The sequence below is a fragment of the Pipra filicauda genome, unplaced genomic scaffold (genome assembly GCF_003945595.2).
Source record: "Pipra filicauda isolate LSUMZ 115617 unplaced genomic scaffold, ASM394559v2 scaffold132_size2486313_pilon, whole genome shotgun sequence".
Taxonomy (NCBI): Eukaryota; Metazoa; Chordata; class Aves; order Passeriformes; family Pipridae; genus Pipra; species Pipra filicauda.
Genome location: NW_024103796.1, coordinates 1,380,619 through 1,397,387, shown reverse-complemented (window position 1 = coordinate 1,397,387; position 16,769 = coordinate 1,380,619). Strand labels below are relative to the sequence as shown.

At 36.7% G+C, this 16,769-nt stretch overlaps 1 protein-coding gene across 8 annotated transcripts in view; it reads right to left on the bottom strand.

Moving 5' to 3' along the window:
• Positions 1 to 4,213: 4,213 nt before the first annotated feature.
• NR2C1 (nuclear receptor subfamily 2 group C member 1) overlaps positions 4,214 to 16,769 on the bottom strand; it is a 50,950-nt gene continuing 38,394 nt past the window's right edge. For all 8 annotated transcript variants that reach the window (XM_027732233.2, XM_027732235.2, XM_039378226.1 and 5 more), the window contains 6 exons: positions 16,010 to 16,172; positions 14,500 to 14,621; positions 11,266 to 11,405; positions 9,269 to 9,406; positions 5,309 to 5,414; positions 4,214 to 4,769 (listed from right to left, as the gene is read on the bottom strand). In XM_027732233.2, the coding sequence (XP_027588034.1) occupies positions 4,595 to 4,769; positions 5,309 to 5,414; positions 9,269 to 9,406; positions 11,266 to 11,405; positions 14,500 to 14,621; positions 16,010 to 16,172 (844 nt within the window). In that variant the 3' untranslated portion in view covers positions 4,214 to 4,594. The remainder of the gene's footprint in view (positions 4,770 to 5,308; positions 5,415 to 9,268; positions 9,407 to 11,265; positions 11,406 to 14,499; positions 14,622 to 16,009; positions 16,173 to 16,769) is intronic.

The following is a 16,769-nucleotide window of genomic DNA, read 5'->3' as shown; positions in this document are numbered from 1 at the left end:
CATCCAAAATAGAATTTTCCAATTTAGCCAGGTTTCGAGACATTTATAGTGATTTTTTTTTATACAACAGCAAGACAACCACAGTGACATTGTATTGCTTACACTGAAACTGATGTACTACCAAACTGCAAAGGCTGAACAAAATGAACAGACCAGTTTAAAAATGAACAGACTGACTTTCACTGACACTGAAGACCACACGACAATAATAAACGTATGGACAGATAAGTCTGTAACTGTGCAAGGTATTGGAATGAATGTACTTTTGAAAAAAGTTTATATAAAACAGTTATTTGCACTAGGAACTTTAACAGTATGAAACAACCTACATATACATGTGCAACATATAGTTTCATGAAAAATATTTGAACTAGTAAGCTTATTATGTGTAACAGTACTCTCACCTTTAAATCATAGGATTTTAAAATGCATAAAATTGGGGTTTTTTCCTTTCATGGGATTTATATTAAAATTATTTTTCTTGCTCTTAACATTGAAAATTTTGTTGAAACTAAACTTGTCCTTTCATTAGCAGAGTCATCTTATTTTTGGCTAGTAAATGCCACAGTTTGCTTAAATCCTGATTAGCTCTGAAAACTGTCAAGACTGCCGAAGATCAAAAAGTTGAAAAATAAGCTAGAGGTGAAATCACAAAAATACTGAGGTATTTTAACATCCATGGTGGAGTGAGCTTCAATACTCATATTTTTGTTAGCTGATTGACAATGTTACTTACAGAAACCAGTAATATTCGCCAGCCTTTCATTCAGTACCAAAGAACATTCTCTCACAAGACTATAAATGACAATAAATCACACAGGTGGTGAGATCATGTCATCATAGTGTTAGAAACACTAAGGGCCTGAGTTGAAGGTAACTTGATATGCTCCATTTAACTGAGCAGCAGTTATCTTAAAATAACCAAAACAAAACCAGAACTTCACCATTTAGCTTTTCCATGAGCTGTGCATTACTGTCAGATGACTGCAATGGTTAACACATATAAATAAGGAAAAACCATGTTCATTCCTGTATTTATCTGTTTTAAAGCTCCCATTCCTGAGAAAACCCAGGTATGCCTCATTCCTTATCAAAAACGTGAATTTATAGTTTAAGAATGATTAATGAAATAATTTTAAAATAATTAATGAAGATCATGCTGAACAAAGTGAGTAACACTGAATTAACAATCTCCAGTATGAGATGCAGCTTCTAGATCATCATGAAGACAAGAGAGATTACTTGGCAGGCAGCACAGACTGGCTGCACCCTACCTTTTTATCAATCTTGAACTTACGATGAAAATATATTATTATGAAAATGTAAGAAAACTTTCTGGGGGAAAAGGTCACTTACCAGTAGTCAGAGCTGCTTGCAATGTGTTGTAAGTATGCACTTTGGCTCTTTAGAGGTCCAAATGTCAGAGGTATCCAAGATCATAAAATGGGTGGGGTTTTTGTCCCTCATAATACACAAATGCCTGAATTTGAACAACCGCATGTGAAGCATGACGAAGGTTTTTGTCCTTATGAGTTAACACATCCTAAGAAAGTAGTCTTGACCCAGCAGTCAGTGGTGATGGCAGTTCATGTGTTACTGCAGTCGGCTAACTTGTGTTCAGACTAGGGCACAAAGGGGAAGCAAGAAGAGAAATGCAGAGAAAAAGGTTCTGATGCAAAACATTCCCGCACAACATTCTCCCCCAAAACATTCCAACACAAGGTAGAGTTTCACCACATTCCATGTGGTAAGAGAGCTCAGCTGCCATGGCCAGCTCCACACTAAAAGCTGTCCTCCAGCAAGTCAGTAAGTGCCAAGGCACAGCAGAGGGGGTGGCTCCATCCCATTAGGGGTCCACAGCTCTGAGTGCATTGGTCTGTGGATTGGATATGACCAATCCTGTAGTACAGTCCACCACAACACCCTTCCTTCTAAGTGGGAGAGAGATTTGATGGGTGGACTGTTAGATGGATAAAAAAGTGGATGGATGGTCACATCCAGAGGGTAGTGGTCAGTGACTCAGAGTCAGATGAACATCAGTGACAAGTGGTGTCCTTCAGGGGTCTGTATTATTTAATAACCAGTGTTATTTCATATCTTCATTAATGATACAGATGAAGGAATCGAGTGCACCCTCACCAAGTTTGCAGATGGCACCAAGCTGAGTGGTGTAGCTGACACACTTGAAGGATGGGATGCCATCCAGAGGGACCCACTGGAATCTCATAAGGTATAACAAGACCAAGTGCAAGGTGCTGCACCTGGGTCAGGGCAACCCCCAGCATCAATACAGGCTGGGAGATGAAAGGACTGAGAGCAGCCCTGCAGAGAAGGATTTGGGGGTGCTGTTGGATGAGAGGCTGGACATGACCCAGCAATGTGCACTTGCAGCCCAGAAAGCCAATTGTGTCCTGGGCTGCATCAAAAGCAGTGTGGGCAGCAGGGTGAGGGGCAGGATTCTGCCCCTCTACTCTGCTCAGGTGAGACCTCACCTGGAGTGCTGCATCCAGGTTTGGGGTCCCAAGCACAGGAAAGACATTGATCTGTTGGAGTGAATCCAGAGGAGGGCCATCAAGTTGATTAGAGGGATGGAGCACCTCTCCAGCGAGGAAAGGCTAAGAAAATTGGGATTGTTCAGCTTGGAAAAGAGAAGGCTTAGGCACCTTCCAGTACCTGAAGGGAGCCTACAAGAAAAATGGAAAGAGACTACAAGGGGGAATGGTTTCAAACTGAGAGTAGGTTTAGATTAGATATTAGGAAGAAATTCTTTACTGTGAGGGTGGTGAGGCACTGGAACAGGCTGCCCAGAGAAGTTGTGGATGCCCCATCCTTGGAAATGTCCAAAGCTAGGTTGCATGAGGCTTTGAGCAACCTAGTCTAGGGGAAGGCATCCCTGTTCACGCAGGGGGTTGGAAAAAGATGAGCTTTAAGATACCTTCCAACCCAAACCGTTCTCTGATTCTGTGATTCTATGATACAATCTTGTATTACAGAGCTTGGGTGGAGGAAGATCCAAGCAGCTCAGTTAGTAGAATTGACAAGAACACAGAAATTCAGGGTCAGAGGCAGTTCTCAGATTCTTTTTGACTGGTTGTGATCCTCAGGTGCTGAGAAAAACTACAGAACGCAAGAACTACAGAACTCAATTCTCATTTAGTAGTCTCTTGGTGTTAGGGTGGCCTTGGAGCTGCTACTGCAGAGTGGGCAAGGGCTTCCTTTTAAGCTGATCTTCTGGCTAAGTAATTTTTGGTGCAACCATGTGTTTCTTGATTGTGTGAGGCTCTTCCTCACCAGTTTTGCCAGAGAAAGAAAGAGTTCGTGCTAAATAGAACTTGGTCTTGATCCAAGATTCAGATAATCCTAAATGCTATTGTCTGAAGTAGACCAACACTTTCACTGGGATACTTCTCTCACTTTAAGCAACAGGTAAGAAATGTGCTAGGGATGTGTCAGTATTACTTGTCAAGTGAGTCACATGCCTCAAGACTGAAAAACATTAAAATCCATTCTTAGTCGGAGCCATGGAGTATGATTCAGGCAACATGTATGGAGTATCTAGACCCATTTCTAATGAGGAAAGGAAAAGCAGCAGAGACCATGCTCCTATAGGGAGGGGCACTGGATTTGACAAACTCAAATTTAAAAAATAATCATTCAGGACTGGCTGAAAAAGAGAACTACGTAGCCAAAGGCTAACGATAATAAAAAAACAAAGACACGGGCACAAGTTAAGAGGCATCTAGAATGCCTCCATCACTGGGCACTGAGTATGAAAGAGGGAAGGGTAGGGTGAAAAAGCTTTAAGTTCTGAGACCAGAAAAAAAAGGAATATGCTGTCTTTGAATACCTGCAGTACACACTTCTCTGTCAGTTTTTCATAGTATAAACCAGCTTATGTCTACTACCATGTGATGTTACAACACAGTGTTCTGGTGTATCTGCAAAACAGTACCGAATTTTCGCTGCTTCACTTCTGATCAAGTGCATCAACATAACAACAGAATATTTTAAAATGTGAACTTCCTCTACTTTCCCCGAACTTGTAATGGTATCCAGTGTTCAGTTCAGCAAGAAACAACTCTCTTCAAAACAAAAGCCAAAACTAAGTTTGGTCTTGTTTGCATGGAAACACTGGCCTTTTCAGGATGTTTGATCACGTATTTTCAATTTGATAAGTAAGAATGAACTAGTAGCAAAACACTGAAAACACAACTTGGAGAGGAAAGTTAATTTATTTCTCTAAAACATCACACTAACTCAAGATACCTTAGTTCAGTCAAAGCTTCTTCAGTTTCCTCATAAGCCTGGACTTCATAAACAAATATTCCAAGTCCGTCTATCTACAAAAATAGGATAGACAATTCTTACTTTCTTCAGATATCAAGTTAATTTACAAGTCCTTGAGGATAGATGAAAAATAGGAAGTGATCCTATATCATAATACACTCCACCATGTTTCCCAAGTGTACTGGAAAGGAGGAATATGAGCCTTCTTTGGAAAGGTGCATTGGAAGGCTTACTACCATCTCTTGGAGACAGGGTATGCATTTACATCACCATGACTGCCATGGTACAGAATCCTGGACTGCTACTTTTATACGGCATGACCTATGATCTGGGAGTTGTACTCTGCTGTCTCCATTCGCAGGATATATGGGATGATGCTATCAATCTGGACATTTCCAATTAGTCCTGCGAAGAACAGCTCTTCAGTGATGGCAGCGCTCATCAGCCTAAGAGCAGGCAATCGGAGGAGAAGTCTAGACAGTCTGGAAAATAAGTTTGGTAAAAAGTGTTACTTGGCAGATCACAGATTTTGGTGTTATTCACAATGAAGTTATTAGTTAAAGAAGAGAAAAAATTGACAAGGGACATTACTGGTCAAAATTTCTATTATCTAGTTAATGAAAGGCTTAAATATTTAAATCAGGAGAGCATCAAATTTATGTTTAGTCATGTCTTTAACAGTACAGAACATGTGAGTATGCCTGTCAATTACATGGACTGTATAATGTTTGGATTTAGTCTAAATGATGAAATATTCCAAATAGGTGCAATTCAAATTGAATGTTAATAATATTTATTTCTGATATTTAATTTTAGAAATTAATAATGAATGAGTAGACAAATAATACTCATAGTATGTATGAGCACATGCATAATATTTGAAGTGTTCTAAAGGTAATTTTTTACCTTTAAGGAGGTAAGAAGAAAATGTACATTATCTATTACATGAAATACTGTACAAATCAGTACCATCAATGACTCTGAAAGACAATCAATCAAGTGAGCATCTAAATTTACAGACCTGTAAGTATCATCTGGATATGCCTTTGTTACATAGTCCTGGAACTCCATATAAGCCTTTTCTTGAAATTTCTCAATCTGTACCACATTTTCTAGACCTGGGTGATCTGAAAAAAAAAAAACCCCAAAACAAACGCTCTTCATTGTTATACCTGTTCTATACAAGCTGCATTAAAATCCATCCAGATTTTCCGACTGTAAACACTGAAATAATTATATGGTAGCTGCAGCAACTCCACTTTTAGCGGAGGACACTGCTTCCTTATATTTCTCTTCCTCTAGGCTTAAGTTTTACTTAGCTTTTCATAAATAAAACCAGACATTTTTAAGAGTTCAAATAAATTCAGCGCTTGCAATGTTTACATTAATCTTGATGATACCACTCTCTTCTCTGCGTAGCAGTAGAACAGCATTGTTTCAATACACTGACGTTTACCGAAATATTGTATGCACAAACAGTATTTGGGTGGGATGTGAAGGATAAAATTAAGATCAAAAGAAAAAACAGAATAAAAAGCTGTGAACCATTTGTATCTTAAAAACTGTGAAAGATATATAGCAGATAATTTTTTTTTCAACTATTTGGTGCAAAAATTTCAAATGTGCTCCACATAATTTTTAGCAGTGATTTGAACACTTGAAGTCTTAATCTTGCTAAAAATGAAAGGATATCAACCTAACTGCCAGGTCACATTAGGAAATTATTATCCAGTAATTCTGAACTCTCTACATGGTCTGTAATTTTTATTATCCATCTTAATGAAAAAATTTTACTGTCATAGTAGCATAACAAATCACATAGATTTTATTTTGCACAAATGGCATCTTAAATGAGCTGCCAAATTTTGTGAGATAAAAGACTGCTTCTAACAGTCACACTCCTCTCCAAATACACAACACCAGTAAACAAACCCAAGAGATTTTTGCTCTGTGGATAAAGAAGCTTTGGAAGCAATTCAGCAGTTAGGTGATACGTTGCACTCCCCTGAACGCGTTATTTCACAGAGGAGTATTTTGTTCTATATAGTAATTCAGTCATTCTGAAAGCGTGATTTCGAATTCATGCAGAGGACAAGAGGTTAATTAGTTCATACAAAGCAACATATTTTGAAGAGTTATCATTGTCAAGTAAAATGCACCCCTTCATGGCGCTTCTTTTAGAGCAATGTCAGGAACGCAGCTGAAGTCAAGTTCTGGAAACAGTACTTTGAAGATCACTGCTAGTACACTTGCAGCCAAGTCTTCTCGGCACACCCTTTACACTGATCTCTTTGCCCAAGGCTGTCCTGTGGCAATCAAACAGCTGGCTTGGCACAGAAGACAGAAAATCACCAGGGCCTACTAAAGCAGAGGTTCTTAGCCTAGGGCTCTGCTGCATGTGCAGCCCAGCCCCATTCTGTAGCAAAGCAGTAAAATCCCTGCAATTCCTGGCCTGTGAATCATTGCCAGAACAACCTTCCATTCAAGATACTAAACATGACTTTCAGGTACATGAAGATTTTGTTATATGGCTCACAGGATCAAGAGTATTGAGAACATGTTGCCATTAAAGCAGATACACATCATTAGTAATGTGATCCTGAAAACATGTGAGCTAAAGAAAATTTTTCTCCATCATGTGACTGGATAGTCTTTTCCCAACATATTTTTCCTTCTACCTTATGTGTTGTCAAGTATAATTGGAAGGAGATAAATAAACTTCAATCTGAACAAATAAGTAAATATTGTTTTGCAAGTGCAAGGTTCCTAGGCTAGTATTTTCAGGTGTCTGACAGGACTGATTTTTCCAAAAGATTCTATCATAAGCCCTAGTGGACATCATTCTAAGAAAAAGGGCTTGAGGTATTCTTCCATCATTTTCTTTGTATGTGTACAATGTGTACAAGTGTGTACAATGTGTACAAGTTCTCAGTATAGGAATGCCATGAAAAGACTACTTTGGAGTAAGAACACCTAAAGGAGAATTACATCTCCTGCAAGCATTATCTACTAAAATTAAACCAGCAAACACCCTCCCGCCATTCACTTTGAGAAAATCTCTGCCTCTTCTGAAATAATGACAAAAAGTCCAGGCAACTCTTCAGTCCTCAGCAGAAAAGAAAAACTGCAAACATTTTCAAGCATGCTTAATATTGTGTTTAAACTCATGGCGGGTCCTGCCTATCAAGAAGCTGAAACTGTTCCTGTGATTCAGTGGACTATAAAAGCAAACACATAAAACCATGCAAGACCTTCCTAGTCATGAGGACTGACAACAGGATTATGTTCCATAATGAAAACACATAGGATCTGATTTTCGTTAGTGATCCACAATAGAAGAGTATCACTGCAATATCTTCTGGGAATTTAACATCTTTCCTGGAAAGTTCTGACTCTACTTATACCACCTCTTATTTGCAAGAATTGTTTCATCTCAGAAATCTTCCATTAATGCAATGCATGTGTGTGTGTGTGTGTGTATCAATGGAAGATACGCAGGGTTTTGTTTGCGCACTCAGATGAATGCCATGAATTCCTGCTGATGCTGCCACTCTTACTGGGAGATATAGATACTTCTTGTAGATACTCCATATAGAAAAGATCATGCAAATATGAGGGAAACTGCAAAGCAAGAACCTCACAATATATAAATTCTATATATTAGAATTTACATTTTGGAAGTGTCCAAATTCCAAAAAATTTGCTCACCTCAACTGATTTTTCTGTGAAAGGGTGAACTGCAACTGAGTGGAAAAAGAAAGGTCTTCTTAGATCTAATAAATCTACAGAACTGACAAGAACCAAATACCCAGCTCTCCTCCATGTCCTACACTACAGACAGGGGAAGGTCACTAAGATTCTGTCAGCTTTTTAACATCTGCTCCCATCTTTTCTATGGGATAACATCATCTGCAAAAGGCAGAGCAACAAGGATTAAGGAAGCTGTTGATGCCTTTAAAACTTTCAAATGCAAAATGGAGTGACTGAAGATTTACTTTCTAAATGTGACAGTGAAAAAATCTTGGAGATACAGAAAGTACTTGAGGTTTATAAATTTTTCTTTTATCAAATATTTGGTTTGGGCTTTATATTAAATCCCAATTCTGAATGATGAATCTAAGACCTGCAGGATACTGATATAATATCTGAATGCCTTTAGTGAAAAGTTAATTCTACAACTTTCAAATAAAGAAAATTAATTTTGTAATTTCTACGGTGCAGTTATACTGGTGACACAATCTAACCACTCAGTCATTATCTACCATAACCAGAGGACTCTTTCCTCCTTATTGTAGACTAATCACCCATAAGGAAAAAAATAATTATTTTACCTTCACTGTCTAATATATGTGCATTAACACTAGAGAGAGTACATTAAGCAAATACTGTTTAGAAGACAGAAGTAATAATAATATAAGGGAATGTTTGTGGTGTTCACTCACCAGAAATGCTATCTGCATTACTAAAATATCTGTGTGGAGTAAGGTGATGTTTCTGTAATTTTGCATGTGAGAATCGCTGACCAGAGAGATAAATCTTTCGTACGTTAAAAACCCAACTTCAATCCATCTCAGCTGGATGTGCAAGAGCAACACTTCGGAAAATTAAACTGCAGGTCCTCAGAAAATGTACCCCAGAAAAGAGGCACATAATTAAGGGCAATAAATAAATAAATTAAAAGGAAAAAAACCAACCAAAAAACCAAACCCAAACCAACAAGAAGCATCAGTGGCAGAGGCAAGAATAAGACTCCCAAATAAAAAGAATTAAAGTCCCCCTGCAAAAAAAGTCCCCAAAGCAACATCCAACTATTTATATTAAAAGATTAACCCTCCTTTTCCTACAGTCCTCATTACACACCCTCCAAGATTCCTCAACAAATGAGGCAGTAATTCTGCAAATAACAGTATGATGAAACAGGTAGAAGTTATATGGCAACAAATAGCACAGTTAAAGTTTTAAATTTGGAATAATTACATACCAGGACTGAAGAGGACGATAGCTTTCAAATATGCATATTCATATCCATCTAGACAAAGCTTAACCATGCTGTTACAGAACTCTTGCAATTTGAAGACATGCTCCATTACTAGTCTTCCTCTGTCTGTTGGCAGCTTATCTAAGTCAACACACACATAAATATAAAATGCCAAGTCAACACACATGCAAAAAATGTGCTCACACCGGAATATTAAAAATAATTATTTTATTAGATTCAAACAGTGGGAAATCTACGCCATCTATAAATTCCTATTAGGTCTGAATAATCTTGACACCAACAATTATGGACTGTAACAATCCCTTTTCCCCCCTTCAATTGTACAGGAAGGACTCCTCCTGCCACTAAAGCCTCCAGTAATCAGGCATGGACTAGAGCTTGAAATGATCGAGGAAGGAAGAGACTATGTGTAAGTAAAGAATACACTGCTATTGCAGCTCTGTGCTCTCTGTCTCAGGGTCAGGTGCCATGCAGCAGGTTAGTGTACAGCTTCATGGGTTATCTTAATCAAAGACCACCTCGCTGCTGCAAAAGGTGTACTATACACCTTTCCTGATCTGCATTGAGGGGAATGTGGTTGGTGCACAGCTGTTCCCTTCGGGTCAGCCTGAAAATCCCATTCCCTCCGTAATGCATCAAACTAAAGCCCCTGGATCCCACAAACTTGTTATCGCTTGGATATACTGCAGCTGGCATACTGCACAACTGGTTTTTGCATTCAAACTGAATTCCCTATTTAAATGGTAGAAATATGGATTTGTAGTAATGATAAAAACATGATTAATTACTAAAATACCTCTTTTGGTGAACATGCTTTAAAAATTACATAGACCATAGTTTACAGATTCCATTTATATCCCCCCTAAAGACAATCACAGTTTTGTTAGTATCTTTAGCTAATCCAATACATTTTGTAGTTGGATCAGGTTTTTTTAAACAATTGTTATTTATAGGAGCATCTTGTGGATAGTTTTAAATCATGAAAACCCCCCAGAAATAGTTCTTTAATTACCTAATCATAAAAGATGAAAAATCTATAGTCAAGTGAGCTGTCTTTTTCCAGCTGACCAAGCTGTGTTTGCATAGCATCAACAACAGTGAATTTTCATATCCCTAACAGCAAACAACTCAAAAATCTAGTTAAACCTAAAAATGCTTAGATTTTTGTATGTGTATGTGCCTTATTAATAATGAGTTAGGACTATGAACTGATGAAGACTATTGACTGGTTAGCTTTTAGTGCTGACAACCTTGTGAGCGTTCACAAGCACACAAAGATTAGCTAAAAGACTCCTCTCCTGCTCAGAAGAACAAATGAAAGAGGTCAACTGACATGTCTTTCATTTGACTATAAATATGCCAAAGATGCAGGACATAGGATTAACAAGGAACAAAGTGTATTTAGAGAAGATCTGATGAAGACCTGAAACTAGGATACAGATGTCAACAAGCCAAGTTATGTAAAGGAAGTGTATCACCAAGTTGGCGTTCAGCTGCTTTGTGTCACAGCTATGAAAAGGACAGGTGGGTCATTACTTTATACACTTGATACAGGGGAATCATATTCACAGTACACTTGTGTTCTCAACATTTGATCTTGCCCAAAATATTCCTAATTTGGGCTGATAATATTAACAGAACAGCAGAGCACTATTAGACATTACCATACATAATAAAATCAACCCCAGTAAATGCCAATCCATATTAGACAGATGGATTATTGTTATATATATTTATATTTATTTCTTTTTAATTTGGAGGTAAATATTAGCATAGTTGATTTTTGCAAAATTGCTAAAAAATTCCATCTTGTGAACTGAAGTTTCTAGTATTATTTATTTCAATACTAACCGTGAAATTCTATAAACAGCAAACTTACATTAACAACTGAAGGATAAGTAAAAAGTTTCTGTGCAGTTCAAAACTTAAAAAAATCAAGTAATTCCCCAAGTGTGATGTGTGCACAGTATACAACTTACCTTGCTGTAAACTGCCTTGAAGGTGATTAACAAACGCAGATAATATAGTTGCCACATTCATAACTTGTGAACACTGTGCTAGACCAAGCGTAAAAAGTTCATTCCAGCAGGCTTTTACTAATGATATGCTGTTATCCTGTCTATTAAAAAACACAATATTTTCACTTAATAAAACCAGCCATTTGCATTCATACTTCTTTTTAATTTGAAGAACACTTCATAAAATATTAATCTAATTCAACCTTTGCAACCACTACCAAACTGAAGCCCTGCATCCTTTTTCTCTTCATGCTAGAATTAAAACACCTGGTTTAAAGTGACTTTTTTAAAGAAATTGACCTAAAACGAGATAGATTTCCATCACAAAAGTGAGCTGAAGTAACAATAAATGACAACTGTCGCAGCATACTCCATCGTGCTAGTTTTCTTAGGATTTACACTAGTTTCTGAATAACATTTACATGCATGGACAAAAAAAAAGTTTGCACTGTCCCTGTACTGTGGATGTAGAACAGACTCAAACGTCTTTTTTTTTTTTTCCTCACTTGAAAACGGACAGGTCGGTATAACTTTTTGATTAAAGATACGTGTGAAATGGAACATGTGAGATCAAGCTTTCGAGCTTCCTGACTGCTATTTTCTGCATTCCTTTCATGTCTGGAATAAAGGTTTGAAATACAGACTTCAAAGTATAAGTAACAGTCGTGAGGATTTCTCTGCTGAAAGAATCAGTCCTTACATTCAGTGTCATGCGTAGTCAGGATTTTTTTTCAAATGCTGAAACTTAAATATATCAATGCAATCCAGCCACTTCCATATTAGTAACCTAATTTTCAGTAATGCCAGGCATCTCTAATTCACAGAGCTTAACAAGAGCTCAGTACATTAAAAAGGAAATCCTACCAGTAAGGAGTCAAAGTCAGGTACCATGTTTCACAGTTTTATCCAGTGAATATAAATAATGGAAATCTAAAAGAAGCACAAGACCTATCAAGGAAGAAAAGCATATTAAAGCTAGGATTTCAACTACAAAAATACAATGGAATAGATTTTTGCAGGAACGAAGCTGTAATCTTCAAGAACATTTTTGATGATTTGCTGCAATACAAAGATGCCAAATGACAGGTGAATGTAGCCTTGTTCTTAACTGGATTACAGAAACCTTGCTGTGGGCAATGTTTTTTACTATGATCAAGTTCTTGGAAGACATGATACTGTTCATGTGGCTTCTACACATATTTGTCACATCCTCATTCAGCTCCTGTCAAAGGGACTATGCTGAGAAACGATGAAAAAAAGGTGTACTGGCTACTCATCTGGTATGTGTGTAGATAAACATCTCATCTAGAGCATCTTTATGGCTGATCAAACTTAGACCAGAACCAGCTCTCAAGTTTGCTTAAGCGGCCTCAAAACACTAATAGGCTGTAACCAGCCTGATGAACCTTTCAGCAGGAAACTCTCTTGCCTACCAAGATGCTCGTGCAGGAAGATGAACTAAGCAGTGATTTGGTATCATTACCTACATGATTGGGCCAAAGGCAACTATCTTGATGTGACTAAGGAGAACATTGCCTGAGAAGGGAACCATCTGGATATCCATCCAATTATCCATCTTCCTTACAAAACCATTACTATGGTTTTGGTTTGGCTCATCAGCTCCATGAATTTCTCTTCATTTAAAAAGTGAAATGAGTCACCCTTCTAAAAGTCAAAATTATAAGACATACTGTGCTCAAACTAAAAAGACTGCATTAATTTCAAATAAATTTCCACTTGAAAATAGTTCCTATTTTAAGGCTCTTCAAAAGGAAACTATATTGATGTTAAATGGTGTTAAAATATACTGTTGCCCATGATCTTGTCTGGGTCTGTAAATGCTAGGATAGGTGAATATTAACACTATTAAGACAGCTTACTCCTCCATATTTTTTACTCAAACAGAAAAATATATTGGGAAGTAACATATTAAAAGAACATGTGCAGATTTTTCTATAAGCATGTCTTGCTAGATCTTTTTGGAGAGACAGGTCTTCTGTATAACATTTTATTTTTAAAAAGCAATTCCCATTTTTCATTAGAGCACTAATTTGCAGTGTCTCTCTGTTACAAACACCTTTTAAAAAATGATAACGATGTAATGTACTATGTTCATTTGCCATGTATTTTTAAATTCTGCAGGGCAACAATTTCTACCAAAATAAAACATCATATTTACCTATTTTTTACCTTTGCTATTCTTTAACTATATAGAATATTCCTTTTTCCTTCTCCAAAACACAGGCTTAATTACACACAATATAGCATTTTTCCTTAAATAGTGTAGAATCATTTGGCTTAAGCATCTGAGTAAACACAAATGGTAATCAGATCATCCTGCTTTTGACAGCCTTCCTGGAAAAGGGGACAATCCCTCATTTTAAAACAGCATTCTCTTTGCTGCCACAGTCATACGCTATGAGATGACAGCAATGCAGATGAGAGCAAACATGATTTATACTCCATTTGTGTCAGAGCTGATACAGTATCTTTATTTGTTTGATGTATCTTCATAAAATTACTTCTGAAAATAACATAAGTCAGTTTTCCCCATGCAGTTTTGAGATGTTTTTTCATGTCGATAAGCAATGGACTACTACATTTAGCTTATGAATTTTAAGTGATACATTGAATTCCAATGGAGAAGCAGGATGTTATACCAACTGTAAAAAGAATAGTAAGAATTACTTTCTGGTTACAGGAACTATTTTGTTTTTAGAAAATCCTCTGAAATTAGACAACTTCATTCTGAACCTTTAATGAATCTAGCTAACCATTTTATTCATAGAGGTTATTAAAGGCAAAATTACTACTACTAATTCATCTTATAAAGGTAAAAATAGAAAAGGAGCTTTTATTTGATGATTGCCTGATAAGCAATCAGGACATAGCCTAAGGCTGTAGCTATTAAAAAACTGATAGGAATTCCTATTTACTAAAATTATATTGAAGCAGCAGCAGTGTGCAGACATTTGATTGTTATAAATCTACTGCTTTTTCCTTCAAAACCCAACCAAAATCCTGAATTAGACTCAAATCGGGAGTAGTTTTAATTCAGAAAGTTTACCTTACTAAGATTTATAACAGTTTTAATAAGTAGTTTTATATCAAAAAGTCCCCGAAAAAGACAGTAAAAATAAAATATTAAAAAGCACATATTCACAACATAAGTGAATAGAGTAACTGAACACTTACCCTAAAGCTTGGAAAGATGGAATGGAACGTGCCCAGTGCATGGACAAAAAAAGCAACCTGGAGGCAGACTCGCAGATATAGTGAACGTTAAGATAATCAGGCATAGGAGAAGGCATGGTGAGCTGGCAATCATAGAAAAAGTGCAAGACTTTTTACTTTCTTCATAATATGTTAAGAAAAAAATCAGTCTTAAGAGTTTCTTTTAAGTGAAAAAGTAAATTGTTTTTTTAAATAAACATGGTATAATCCTGACGTAAAATTGAATGACTGACTTTTTCATTATTAGCCACACTGTTATATGCTATAAAAGCATAACTAAAAAGCAAGAAAAAAGGCAAAAATTCTGATTCGAAGATAAAGACTCCTGTCTGGGACACCTGGAGATGGAAAATCCCAAATACAATTCAACTTTCGAGACACTCAAAGAATAAGAGAGAAGAATCATTGTAACTGGAATGAAGTTGCTTACACTAAAGGGGTTACCACAACTCCTGAAGAGAGTGCGTGTGAAAGAATTCTGTCACATCTTTTTTTGTACTTTCAATTAATATTTTACAAAGAAATACATCAAAAATATTTTGATGTGTGAGTAAAATACCTAATACACAGATGCTCCCAAAATGTATAACCAATATACATCAGAAAGGACCAGCTCTACCTTTCTCCATGTCCATGAGTAAAATCAGTGACATTACTTGCATATGTGAAGAAAGTGAGATTTGACTCAAAACTGCTAATTATAGCACTGTAGTTCCATCTTCAGAAATTAATAGTACTTAATATAACAGTCTGGCTAACACAATTAAAAAAAAAACCCCTTGACATTTTCCTTAGAGATGTTTATTCGACTGATCAAAACAGATGCCGATAAGAGGGGCAAAGGTTAGTCAAATACCTAGTACTGAAGAAGTTTTCAGATGAGCAAGCTTTTTTGATTTGTCCATGAATAATATGAAGAGAAAAAAAAAAGGGATAGAAGAATTTCTGCAGGCTTGTAAAATGAGAAATAACGCCAGAAAATATATGGCTCACTAACACAGAAACTGTATTCTCCCTTAATCATTAAAGTCAATTAATACTAAAACAGGGTATCTACACAAAGAAGAAACTGACAAATACACTTAAAAGTCTCAAAATCCAGTTGCAGATTGCATCAGATCCACTGGTAACAAGTGAGAATGTGGACGCTGACTCTGCTTCATGCGACACTTTGTCTGTGTATATCTTCTTGCATGGATTATCCAGTATTTTTAAGGTAAAAGACTGTGAAATAAACAGTGCAGCTAAACCACTGAAGAGTACTGTGTTTTTTCCTAAACAGTGAACCAGTGAACAAAAGTGGTGTTCATAACATTAATTCATTGGAAATTAATGCAAATACCTGAACTAATAGTTACTAATAATAGTTACTCCTCTAAGAAATTCAAAATAAGATTTAATCAGATAATTATTTTACATTACTATGTTAAAATGGTTATAAATAGTCAAGAGTAACAAAAATATTCAGTACCCTGAATGCTACGTGAGCATCACTGAGTAGTGGCCCCTCTATTTCAACGACACTCGTGCTTGTTTCTCCACCAAGCAGCTGTGCATTGGCATCAATACTTTCAGAGTTCTGACATGCTGCGCTCTCTGCTGGATTTAATGCTTTTGCAAGAGTATCAAATGCCCTGTAAGATCACAAACAAGCAAACAAACAAAAAGAAATAAACTTTCATTTTAGAGACCGTTTCAATTTAAGAGGAAAATGCATGAATCTGAAACCTGTATTTAAACGTCTGTTTAAAAGAATGAGGTTTGGAAAATAAAAGTCAGTAACATACTTTTCCTGACATTCCACTGAACTCTGAAACAAAAATTAGCAGCAGATCCTGTTCACACAAGTTGCCAACAAATTCACAGTTTTGACATATTGGTTGTGCTGCTGAATCACAGTTTGCCTTTCAAGATCTCTTTAGTGATGTTTACTGAGAGTGCTGGCATGAGCATTTTGAGGACCTGATCATCAGATGCTGTTACAGTCACTTAGTGAACATATACATTTTACAGGTTTTTACTGATAAGAAGCACAGAGTAAGATTTTTTTTTGCTAAGTAATGAGTTGTGGTTAGGTTTTTCAACTGAATTTGAAAAGACTGCTTCAAGCTATGTAAGAGAAAGCACTCCCATGCTTTCAATACCATCCTTAGTACCCTCTGATGTGTGGCAGTGACTCCTGTCTGTCACAAGCACAAATATTAGAGTGGAGATGTCATGACAAGCATAGA